The sequence below is a fragment of the Anolis carolinensis genome, unplaced genomic scaffold, assembly GCF_035594765.1.
Source record: "Anolis carolinensis isolate JA03-04 unplaced genomic scaffold, rAnoCar3.1.pri scaffold_12, whole genome shotgun sequence".
NCBI classification, from domain to species: domain Eukaryota; kingdom Metazoa; phylum Chordata; class Lepidosauria; order Squamata; family Dactyloidae; genus Anolis; species Anolis carolinensis.
The window spans coordinates 14,570,243-14,583,065 of record NW_026943823.1 but is presented as its reverse complement, the minus strand read 5'-3'; the positions used below and the strand labels follow the sequence as shown (position 1 = coordinate 14,583,065).

Sequence of the window (12,823 nt, the reverse complement as noted above, 5' to 3'; positions counted from 1 at the left end):
CCCAGGGTGAAGAAAGCTCTTTTCTTCCTCCATATTACTCCACTTTTCTTAGGATTTCCCTTTTGCTGCCCAGAATGGGGCATTCTGTGGAATGTGCTGAGGAGGGAGGGGCGGCTGGGGAAGGAGCTGCTCCCTGCTTTCCTTCTCTGTTTGGCCAGATCCCAAGGGGCCAGAAAAGCAGCTTCCCTTCCAAGAAATGAGCAGTGTACCCCAAAGCCAGCGAAACCCCATATCCCTTCCAGGAGACCCAGGGGGCTATCTATGCAGGCTAGTCAGCTTTCCTTGGAAGTGGCTCATGAGGCCTGTGTGGGAGCAGGCACTTGCTGAGCCTGCTAAAGAAAAGGGGTGCTTTGTTGAGAGGAACAACCTTGGTTGGGTTCGGGATCCTAAACAATGCCATGCAAATCTCTGGGTTGCCATAGCAGCCGCATCCCTCTCTTGCCTGCCTCTCTGCCTGAGTGTTTGTGCCTCATGTCTGTGAATGCGCAGGACCCTCACCATCCACACTCTGGCCCTGGGAAGGAAGGCAGAAGAGGCCCTGCTCCCCTTCCCTCATGTCTATCGCCTTGCAGATCAATGCTGCTGCCATATGCTGCTTTGCTGCAAAACAGGATGCCTGCCTCGGCTCCTGGGCACCAGCCAAGAGGAAGATGAGTTGACTAGTCCCTGGGGCTCCCTCTGGAAGGTCCCAACATGGAGGACAGTCTTGACAAGGGGCCCTCTTTAGATGTCTTTGGCTCTGCCCCAGAGAGGAGGGAGAAGGCTTGTTCTCTGCTGCCAGATATAAAATGTTTAAAGGTAGCTTTTGGCTGAACGTTAGAAGCAACTTCCTGACACGGAGAGCTGTTTGGCAAGCAAGCCGATTGCCCAGAAAGGTGGGGATCTCCTTCCCTGGACGCCTTCAGAAAGACTGCTCTCTGCAGGCTGCTGGACACGTTTCCGCTGGAGCCCGACTGGTGCAACACAAGGTCCCTTCCAGCTAGGACTCTGCGGCTGTTCAATGAGATGCTGTTGTCTGCAGTTGTTCTCACCAGAGGAGGAGGAGATAATGGGGTTCCTGCTCAGCCAGATTGCAGCACTTTGCTTTTGCCTCTGCTTACTGGGAAAGGTGAGATTTCCCAGGGAAAAAGTGGAACGAGAGAGGAATAATCAAAACTGTCCCCAGCTCAGCAGACCCTCTTAATGGGAAAACTGACTCACACTCATTCCCTCAATTGCATCCAGTTGCAAGAGGGAGGGGGAGACCAATCAAATGGGAGATTTCCCCTGGGAAATCAGCCCCTTGGCTGAAGAGCCCAGGCCACGTCTGCAGTAGTCAAGCGAGAGACCTGGCCTTTGATGGCCCGCCGTGGCTGCAACCGTGGCTCTGAGCAGCGGCAGGGGAAGTGGCCTCTCTAGCTGCTCATTTTATTCTTTGCATCAATGAATTAAACATATTTTAATATCAAAAAATGAAAGATCAAGGGGGCAGCAGCTGCTGCAATAAATCCCTTGGTCTCATTTCCCATATTAAGCTGGTACATACCCGGGACAAGAGCAATCATCCAAGCCTCCCGGGCGAAAGGGAGAGAGATGGATGGGCCAAGGAGAGCACCCACCTGCCCCGCTCCCTCTCTTTCTCAATCTCTCTCCCTTTTTCTCTGCTGCTGGCCAGCCAAAGGGAGCGGAGGCCTCAAAGGGCTAGGTGACAACTGCAGTTCCAGGTTAGGCATATGTGGAGTAAGGAGCCACGGTGGCGCAATGGGTTAAACCCTTGTGCCAGCTGACTTGCTGATCTGAAGATCTGAAGGTCAGCTTATCGAATCCGCAAGACAAGGTGAGCTACTGTCTGTCAGCCCCAGCTTCCATGCAGGGAAATGAGAAGCCTCCCACAGGATTGTAATACATTTGGGTGTTCCCTTAGCAACATCTCTGTAGAAGGCTGATTCTCTCACACCAGAAGTGACTTGCAGTATGTTCTCAATTCGCTTCTGACACAATAAAAAAAATACATGGAGTGAAACAGGAGAGCCTGAAGATGGGAACGATGTCCTGACCGGGGGATTCTGGGCACTGCAATCCAAAGAGTCTCTGTTTATGACAGGAAGACTCGCCAAGCATGTATGCCAAGACCAAAGGACAGTCCCCAGGGGACTGACTTGGCCTCTCTATGCAAGAGGCCCCTCCTGGCCTTGGCTGCTTGTTGGTGGTGTTGGGACACTTGGCACTGGCCTGGGTGGGGGGCTCTGGCTGCTTTGCCGACAGCCCGCAGCCACAGTGGGCACCTGCTGTCCGCTGCCCTGGCCGGGCTCCAGCTCTGTAATTGCCTTCTCCCACCTGAATGGCCAGGCAGCTGCAGGCGCACCCCACAGCCACAGCAGGAGGCTCTCTGGAGAAGCTGCTTTGCTTTTAAATTAAGGTTATCAATTCCTTTCTGTAGCAATTGACAAGAGCATTCCTCTTCCTTTCATGGTCTCCACCAGAAGGCTTGGGTGGAGCTCAAGTTTCAGAGAAGGAGAGGGCTGTGCGTGTATACGTGTACCCCTTGTGTGTGCATGTAAGCAGTCTTCTCCCAGAAGGCTGGCCTGCCTCTAGTTAGCTTTAACAATCTTGTAATTGTTGGGTTTTTTGCTGTCTTCCCCTTTATATTAATGCCTGTCTTTAATTTGCCTGCCTGCGCTGGTCCCCCTGGGCTGCTCTAATTAAACAAAAATATTTCTTTCTCTAAAACAGAAGCAAGGAGGAGGAGGAGCGCATGGGTTTCTCTTACCAGGAGGTAGCAGAAATGGTCCTCCTGTCTGGCTTGGGAAAGTTGCTCTTCTGGAAGGACGACCCTAGATCCCCCTCCCACCCTCCCTGGGCCCTCCTCCTGATCCAGCCTCACTGTCACCCTGAATGGCCCATTCCTCTTCCCACATTAGCCATTATTAAAGCCATCCATTTGAGCAGGGCCACGGCTGGAATGAATTGTGTTATTACTCCAGTTACCTCAATGAATAGCCGGGCCTCAGTCATTGTGAATCGGCAGCAGGGAGGCCATCAATTATTTTGTTCTGCCACCTGGCTGGCAGGTCGGTCGATGGACAGACTTCTGCACACGCATGCGCCTGGGGATGCTCCCTCCTTCCGCCATTGTGCCTCACTTGAAAGCCATGTCGTACCTCCTCTGGAAGCCACCCCAAATCAGGCCATTGGGGATCACCTTGCTTTTCTTTTCAGGTTACATCTGAAAAAAGCGGGTTTTCTGCTTTGTTTTCTCATTGAGCTATGACTTCTACTACCAGAACCTAGTCCTCTTGGTTTCCCGGTCCTGCAAGCTGTACAATTTGGTATTTTCAACCACCCTGGTATCCCATCCAGGTTTTTTTTTCCATGTCAGGAGCAACTTGAGAAACTGCAAGTCACTTCTGGTGTTAGAGAATTGGCAGTCTGCAAGGACGTTGCCCAGGGGACACCTGAATATTTGATGTTTTACCATCCTTGTGGGAGGCTTCTCTCATGTCCCCGCATGGGGAACTGGAGCTGACAGAGGGAACTCACCCGCTCTCCCTGTCGGTCAGCTGTCCTGCCAGCACAAGGGTTTAACGCATTGTGCCATTGGGGGCTCCCTTCCATCCAAGTATCTAAGAATCAATAGCAGTTTTGTGTTATTTTAGCCACTCATTCGTAGAATGTTTTCATCATACAGCATTTATTTTTATATAGCACTGTATGTGCTGCCTTGGGGTCCCTTGAGGACACCGAAAGGCTGATAAATCAACAATTAAATAGAATAAGGGAATGTGTTAGAACGTGCTGCACAGTTCCTCCTGATGCAAAATAGACTTGAAAAAAGTGCCCCAAAGGCATACATTCTGCTGTGCTGTACCTCAGGGATTGGGAATGAAAGAGGCTGAGCAGTGCATGTGCCCCCCCCGCCCCCCCCCCCACACACATTCTTGCATTTCTAGAGATTCAGCCATAAGTGGGGCCTTTGCCGGCCTTTAAATCCTCAATTAAATTCTCTCTCATACACACAAAACCAAGAGAGCTTGACGGGATACAAAACTTCTGAACATCTTGTCCAGCCATTAAAGGAGCTGTTAAAGGAGCTCATTTCCTCTATTCTGCATGTCTCTAGAGACATCTCAGAGCAAGAACAGCTACACTGCAGTTGCCGTTGGTGTTTCAGCAATGCCATGCACCAGCCCCTGCCCACCACACCTCCCCTCCTCCTGGTGTCTTCAGCCACTGGAATCCTCTGGCTTTGGTGTCCCAGGCAGCCACATAAGGCTGTAAGGGAGACTGGCATATGGGAGTCTCCTCAGCCTCAGAAACCCCCCAGTTCTGATGATAGCCCAGCATTTGGGGGGGGGGGAGTATCAGTCCAGCAAGGGGAGTGGCCTCCTACTGTCCCCTGCTGCCAGGTCCCCAAACCAAGCTGAAGAAGCCCCCACTATTCCATGAAAAGAAGGGTTTGCCGAGGGAACAGGGGACACAATCCAACTGGACCTCATTTGCTGTGGCTCCCTATCTCCAGCTGAAGCACATGCATGGACCGCCATCCCCCCCATCTCACATGTCGCCGGACCCTCTGGTCCGCTGCACAGCCTCATGGACAGGCAGCCCCTGGGAGTGGCGCTTGCCACAGGCTTGCCTTCCTGAAAGCACTGCAGAGCCCACCAAGGAATGCAGCAGAAGACCCAGAACGCAAATGCCAAGCAAGCAATGGAGGCAGTACCCCCCCCCCCCCCCCGCCACAGCATTTGTGAGCATTTATAGAGAAATTGGCAAGATGGTGCCATGAGCAGCAGTGCTGCATGAGCTCTCCTCTTATTTTTCCTCCTTCTGTTTTGTTCAAGGCCTCCTGATTATTTTATCAGCAAAGCTGCAGCCAGGCTCTCTACAAAGCAAGCATTCCTGCACCTGGAGAAGCTGGTGAAGACAGCTGTGGAAACTCCAGCTCAGTCGCTGCCATCTCTGGCACCAGGCTGCTGCTGTGCTCAGATGACACAGAGGGAATTGTGCGACCCAAAGCAGTGCCTCTCTCAAGGCCCCACAGCGACAAGGCTGTTTTTTCCCTCTCCTTGAAGACTCCCTCGAAAAAGGAGTGGAAATCTGTGCTCTTTGGCAGTAAGACTGTCTTCCCACCCCACCCCACCCCACATTCCCTTCTTCAATGGCTGCTGCCCTTGACCACATTGGCACTCACCAAGGAGAAACCTCGGCCCAGATCACAGTGTCCAAATTTGCACTGTGGACCCGGGGCTTGGCAATGCCCATGGTCCTCTCCCACCCTGGCATCCTGAGCCAGAGCAGGCTACTCTGCCCTTCTTCACCTTGCAGGTGGCCATTTCCTGTTTCCACCTCAGATTTCAGTCCAGTTCTGGGGGCCATGAAGCCTGATGTTCTCCCTAGAGAAAATCTATGTCCAGCCCTCAACTCTAAAAAAACCCCCTATTTCTGCTCTTGAAGCAGATTGCCTCAGAAGGATAGTGGTCCATGGCACTCAAGGGCAGGGATCCACACACATATACACTTTTGAAAAAGGAGGAAAATAGTTTGTTTATCTATACAACAGACACCAAATCCAGAGAAATAAGCAAATAAACAAAAAACTCAGCAATCTTGAGGACAGCAAGAGTTCTTCCTTGCCCCCTGCCCCTGTTCCGTCCCCCAGGACGATGGTTTGCCTTACCTATTGGTCGTTTGTTTGTTTTCCCTCCTTTACATTTTGTTTGAGCCTCTGGCTGCAAAAGCCTAGGAAAAATGGCTTGGAATCTGCAAGAGCTGGCTGCAGTTTTCTTTGCAGTGATTGGTCAAAGAATGCAACATCTTAGGACCGCCCTTTTTACCAGGGTCTAGTCTCCATTTTGGAGCTTCATTCTGGCTATAGTCTTCCAACGTGCTGGAGCTGTGCAAGGCTAACTGGGACAAATCATCCTCAAAACCAGGCCAATCTAAGCCTATCCAAATTAGATAAGTATTGAATTATATTGATCTGGAATAGGAAATCTAGTTATAGGAGCAGGGTTATTCTGTCGCTTCTAGAACTAATCTTTGCTGTAAAGATAGGGAAGGAAAGAGTTTCTCCTTCTAATATAGGCAGCGTGATTAGGGTATAGTGGTTTTATAATCACCTTTGCTTTCTGGAACCAGGGATAGTTCTGTACCTAAAACCTATAGAAATTTGTTTCATTTTCTGCAACTTTAAGATCTGTGCCAGGTTTACAACCTTGTATGAATAAACATCCTTTTTTGAAGTTATCCAGACTCAGTCGTTCAATATCTATAGGACAGCTTATAGGGATTTGCAGTTCGCCCGGATAAAGGACAGCACGTTTCAGTTTTATAGTTTTTTATTGTCCGGCGGACGGCACAGTTTTGAGGTCGATCAGCGGTTTTTCCGCTTCAGCTAGCTTGCACGGCTTTATAGTTTTTTATAGTTTAGGAAGTTTTAGTATAGGCTGCGGCTTTTCCGCCTGAGCTCAGTCTGCATACCTAAAGACTCTACCAGCGTCTGAGGCAGTGGAGCCCGCTCTCAGACCTGAAGGAGTCAAATAGTGGGGCTCTATTTCCTTGCTATTTGGCTCGCGTGTGCGCACGTGGCCCAGTGGCTTTCTGGGTTTGCACAGGCTGTGCAGTTCCCAGCAACGTCCAGGGCTCCCTCGGCGGTAGACCTCGAGCCGCGGAGCACCAGCGACAGTTATTTGGCTGGCTCTGAGGCGTGAAGCCCACCAGAACCAGGCTAGAACCTGGACAGGCCTGGCAACGCTGCTGCGAGTTCGGCCGGAGCACTCGGCCGGCTTCGACCTGCCTCATGGTCCGGCGGTGGTGACCTGCCTCATCGTCCTGCGGTGGTGACCTGCCTCATGGTCCGGCGGTGGTGACCTGCCTCATCGTCCTGCGGTGGTGACCTGCCTCATCGTCCTGCGGTGGTGACCTGCCTCATTGACCTGCGGCGGTGACCTGCCTCATCGTCCTGCGGTGGTGACCTGCTTCATCGACCTGCGGTGGTGACCTCCCTTCACAGCGGGGAGGAGGCGTCTCTTCTCTCCTCCTTTCCAAAGCCAGCCTCGGTGCTCCTTCGGCGGCAGGCCTCGAGCCGCAGAGCACGAGGTGCTTGAAAATTTGGCGAAGTCGCCATTTTGGCAGTTTACGTCACTCGGGCAAGGGAGGTAACAAGTGGCAAGTTGCTGTCAGTTGGCATTTTGCAACTTGCCCACCAAAATCTGGCGCCAAAGGTCACAATCTTTGTAAAGTATAGTTACTTAGTGATATATATTGCTATGGTTAAGTGCTGTGAATTGTATTATATATTGAATTTGCTTTTATTGTAAATTTACTTGCAGGTATATTGCATTTGCCTTTGTTGTAAATTTACTTGCTATTAAGAATATATAATGTCTATGCAATTTCAAGATGATACAGATGGTATACCTCCTTCTGAGGCTGAAAGTAGGAATGAAAGGCCCCAAAGGATAAAGCACCCTTCAGCCAAGATGCTAGCCCATCTAATAGACGAAAAGGAGCTCCTCCATGTGAGGTTAGGTTCGGCATGGGAGCGCATCACAACATTAATGGACAGAATTGAGAGCTTGGGTATTACAAGGGTGCCATCCATATTACAGACAGACCTTGAAGAGACCTTCGGTATTTGGAGGGGTTTGGTGTCTAAGATAGTCCAGGTCCTCGAGCGCATTAACGCCAAGGATTCAGAGTTAGAAATAGTGAGTGTCTTAGCTGACACTAATGAGAAAGAAAATAAGGTGAGGGCAATTCTAGATGCCTTGGAATTTAGTTCTCCATCTGTTAATCTAAGGTCTGAGCCAAAAGGAAATCAGTCTTCCTTAAGCAGCCATGAGACCAATCTTTTAAAATCACCTGCTGTGGCACTTAGTCTTAAGTCCAACCGCTTTAGCCAGGTATCTAAACTAAGGGAGTGTGCATCATCTAAACATAGCCACTCTAGCAAGTCTTCTGCTGCTGGGAGTGCCATCTCTTCCCTAGCTGCCTTGCACATTAAGGAGGCTGCACGTCTAGAGCTAAAGAGCAAGGTAGCGGGGGCGGAGGCTGATGCTAAGGCAGCTGATCTCACCCTTCCCTTTAAAGAAGAAGAGCAACGACTGCAAATAGAACAGGCCCGTAGACAAAGCGAAATGCAAATAGAACAGGCCCGTAGACAAAGCGAAATGCAAATAGAACAGGCCCGTAGACAAAGCGAAATGCAAATGGATCAGGCCCAAAGGCAAGGTGAAATAGAAATGCTTAGAATAAGGATGGATGCTACTGCCAAAAAGGTAAGGGCTGAGACTTTGGCCAAGGCCCTAATTGAGCCACTCACAGAAGAAAATGTAAGTCAGTTGCCGAAGCAGGACCCTTCTTCCAAGGTGCTTGTGCATCTTAATAGCTTAAACAGCCAGTTTTCGGATGAGGAACAGGAAGACTTCTCTCCTTACCCAGAGCAGGGCCCCAAAGTCACTTTTGAGTTTCCTGCAGAGCAGAGCGTCATAGCGGGGAGCTCACCCTTGCTCGAGCTACCTGTGCCTCCTGCTAAATCCCTAGGTCAGTCAATCAGGGCCTCAAGGCCGAGTGCTAGTTGGCCCTTACAGACAGCTGCACAGGGAGCCACCGATTCGTCAGTGGTCGATGTCATCCCTCCAAGAGGCCAAAGGTTGACGCAAGGTGCACGGTGGGAGTCCACTCCACAACAGCAAACTCCTCAATTGTTCCCTTCGACGCCAGAGTCCCAGCTTGTCTCCATCATCAGAAGCCCCAGAAGAGATCTTAAGGACAAGGGTGTCGAAAAGTTTTCGGACAAGCCTGAGGAATTTCTTCTCTGGAAGGCCACCTTCCAGAGAGCAATCAGAGACTTAAAGTTATTGCCTGAGGAAGAACTGACTCTTCTGGCTGCATGGTTGGGCCCAGCCTCATCCTCACAAGTTAAGAAGATCTACGCAGCCCACGTAGCCGATCCCGACAAAGCCCTGGAAAAGGCCTGGGCCAGGTTGCAGCAGAGGTATGGGGCCAGCACAGAGATTGAAGCATCTCTTATGGACAAGCTCCAAAGGTTCCCAGCTTTAAAACTCAAAGACTTCAAACTCTTGTGGGACCTTAGCGATCTCCTTACGGAATTAGAGTCGGCCAAGGAGAATCCAGAACTGCCCGGTTTGAAGTGCCTCGATCAGCACCTGTCCCAGAGGCAGATCTTGACCAAGCTGCCCTTCACTTTGCAAGAACGCTGGGGACAGGAGGTCTTCAACTACAAGGAGGCCCACTCCCAGGCATACCCTCCATTTTCTCATTTGGTCCAGTTCATCACCAGGGCGGCCAGAGAAAGGAATGATCCGCAGACGGGCCTCCCCACCTTATACCAAGGGACCCAGCCAGAGAAGGCACCTAAAGTGGAGAAAAAACCATCCAGAGAGGCCAAAAGACCGGTTAGTGTTAAGGCTGTTGAAACTCAGCACAGGGCCAATGAACCCAGGTCGGAGGTAAAAGAGTTGCTTTGCCCTATCCACCAAAAGCCTCACAGCTTGGCCAACTGCAGGGAGTTTAGTAGAAAGTCATACAAAGAAAGGCAACAGCTAGTTCAAAAGCAGGGAATCTGCTTTAGATGCTGTGGAGCAACTCCACACTTTGCGTCCAACTGCAAAGAAAACGTCAAGTGTGAGAAATGCAACAGCCTCAAGCATTGCACCGCAATGCACAACTCCAGTGTCATCTCCCACCCCAAAGGGAACGTTTCACCAAAAGAAAAGTCAGCAGTCGAAGACACCGACAAGCCAGTCGTACCAGAGATGCAGGTGGAGGTTTCAGCAGTCGCCTGTACAGAGCTGTGTTCTGACTCGCACCAGTACAGAGTTTGTCATCCTATCTGCCTAGCGGATGTATATCCAGCCAAGAGCCCTTGGCTTAGAAAGAGACTCTATGTGGCCCTGGATTCACAGAGCGACGCCTCCCTGGCTACTCCAGAGTTCTTCCGCATGTTTGACCTTAAAGCCAAGATGGTCGACTACACTATGACTACGTGTGCAGGAAAAAAGAAGTTGCAGGGTCGCATAGCATCCGGCTTTGTTGTCTCCTCTTGTGACCAGAAGAGACTGTTCGAGTTACCAGACCTCATTGAGTGTTCCTCTATCCCTCGGAACAAAAAACAAATTGTAACTAGAGAAGTTGTGGAGGCTCATCCACATTTGCGACGATTAAAGAATGCCATACCTGCTTTCCGTCCAGATGTGGACATTGCCCTTCTGCTTGGTGCGGACTGTCCGAACTTGTTCTATGTGAACGACCAAGTTAAGGGACCTCCAGGGGCGCCCATTGCTCAGCTGCTACCACTAGGCTGGACAGTTACAGGCCCAGTGTGCATAAACAAGATGCACCCACCATCGTCGTTGGACTCCAATCAAGCACAGGTGCTTAAAGGTGGACGTCCTACACTTGTGCGCAGTTGCCTAAGTCACATCTCAGTCTACTGCCAAGCAATAACTCCAGAGTATTCCTCCATTTTCAAAGTCTCTGAGAGAGACGAAGCCACAGCGCTCTCGAAAGATGAGCAAAGGTTTTCGGACATTATGAATGCTCAAGTCTCACGAAGTGCAGAGGTGAAAGCCTGCAAATCAACCACAGAAATCAAGATGGGCCAAAGATCTTGCCTGGAACCACACCGTTTTGAACGTTTTTCAGAGTGGCACAGTCTTCTTAGAGCAGTTGCTAGGCTTATACATCGTTTAGCTTGCAAAGATAGTGAGCCTTTACAGGTCCAGGATATGATAAAGGCTAAGAGCGTCATATTCAAGTCAGTACAGAGATCTGCTTTCAAGCAGGAAATAGCTAGGCTAGAGCAAGGGCTCAACATCCCTAATCAAAGTCTTCTAAATGAGTTAAACCCATTTCTAGACAAGGAGGGTATTTTGAGAGTTGGAGGAAGGTTAGCCAAAGCTAAACTCAAGGCGTGCATAAAAAACCCCATCATCATACCCCCTAATAGTCACACTGCATTGCTGCTCGTTCGGCATCACCATGAAAGGATCCATCATCAGGGTAGAACTCTAACTGAGGCAGCCCTTAGAAATGAAGGTCTGTGGGTAGTTAATGCCAAAAGGTTGGTCAACAGTTGTATTTTCAAATGTGTTAAATGCAGGCGCCTTAGGCGAAACTGTCAAAGTCAGTTGATGGCAGAACTACCTCAGGATAGGACTTTGACAGACCCACCCTTTTCCCATGTGGGAATCGATGTGTTTGGTCCTTGGGAGGTTGTCACTAGGAAAACCAGGGGTGGTGTTGTAAATAACAAGAGGTGGGCAGTTTTGTTTACTTGTTTAGTAATACGAGCTGTCCATATAGAAGTCATAGAAGGGATGGACACTTCATCATTTTTAAACGCATTAAAAAGGTTCATAGCCCTCAGAGGGCCAATTAAGTCAATTCGGTCGGACTGTGGCACCAATTTTGTAGGTGCGACCAAAGAACTCAATTGTGTGTCTAGGTTTGGGAGAGACCCAAAGGTTCAGAACTTTACGAATACTGAACAAATTATGTGGACTTTCAATGTTCCTCACGCCTCCCATATGGGTGGTGTTTGGGAGAGGATGATTGGTATTAGTCGCAAAATCCTTAATGCCATGTTTTTGAGTCATAGGTCATTGACGCATGATGTTTTGGTGACACTTATGGCGGAAGTTACCGCAATTATCAACAACCGGCCGCTGGTTCCCCTTACCAGTGACCCTGAGAACTTACAACCACTGACTCCTGCACTTATTTTGACACAAAAGGTGCCAGGATGGAAGGACGTCATGTTGCCAGTTCCGGACGGAACTCACCGTGCCCTGTGGAAACAGGTGCAGTCCTTGGCCAACCACTTTTGGAAAAGGTGGAAAGCCGAGTACTTAAGCCAGCTTCAAGCTAGAAGAATCTGGCAAAGCCCACAGGACAACATTGAGGTTAACAACGTTGTGTTGTTAAAGGACAAAGACTTGCCCCGCCATGCATGGCCCATGGGCATTGTATTAAAGACCTTTCCTTGCCCGGACGGTAAGGTCAGGAAAGTTCAATTAAAGACTTGCAACAGAGGCAAAGTGTCCATTTTGGACAGACCAATTAGTGACCTCGTGTTGCTTATTGGAGATGTTTAAAGTTCTAGTGTTTGTATTGTTGTGTATACAAAGGTGTTTGTATGTTTTTGATTGGTAAATTCCCATATCCTGGGAATTTAGCGGGGAGTGTTCCGTCCCCCAGGACGATGGTTTGCCTTACCTATTGGTCGTTTGTTTGTTTTCCCTCCTTTACATTTTGTTTGAGCCTCTGGCTGCAAAAGCCTAGGAAAAATGGCTTGGAATCTGCAAGAGCTGGCTGCAGTTTTCTTTGCAGTGATTGGTCAAAGAATGCAACATCTTAGGACCGCCCTTTTTACCAGGGTCTAGTCTCCATTTTGGAGCTTCATTCTGGCTATAGTCTTCCAACGTGCTGGAGCTGTGCAAGGCTAACTGGGACAAATCATCCTCAAAACCAGGCCAATCTAAGCCTATCCAAATTAGATAAGTATTGAATTATATTGATCTGGAATAGGAAATCTAGTTATAGGAGCAGGGTTATTCTGTCGCTTCTAGAACTAATCTTTGCTGTAAAGATAGGGAAGGAAAGAGTTTCTCCTTCTAATATAGGCAGCGTGATTAGGGTATAGTGGTTTTATAATCACCTTTGCTTTCTGGAACCAGGGATAGTTCTGTACCTAAAACCTATAGAAATTTGTTTCATTTTCTGCAACTTTAAGATCTGTGCCAGGTTTACAACCTTGTATGAATAAACATCCTTTTTTGAAGTTATCCAGACTCAGTCGTTCAATATCTATAGGACAGCT

General features: G+C 49.4%; 1 protein-coding gene across 1 annotated transcript; it reads left to right on the top strand.

The window, feature by feature from the left end:
- The first annotated feature begins 5,623 nt into the window (after window positions 1-5,623).
- On the top strand, window positions 5,624-12,788 carry LOC134294043 (uncharacterized). Its single transcript, XM_062963738.1, has 2 exons — window positions 5,624-8,099; window positions 8,166-12,788. The coding sequence occupies exons 1-2, from the start codon at window positions 7,362-7,364 to the stop codon at window positions 12,096-12,098; spliced, it is 4,671 nt and encodes a 1,556-aa protein (XP_062819808.1). The 5' UTR covers window positions 5,624-7,361; the 3' UTR covers window positions 12,099-12,788.
- Window positions 12,789-12,823: the final 35 nt, after the last annotated feature.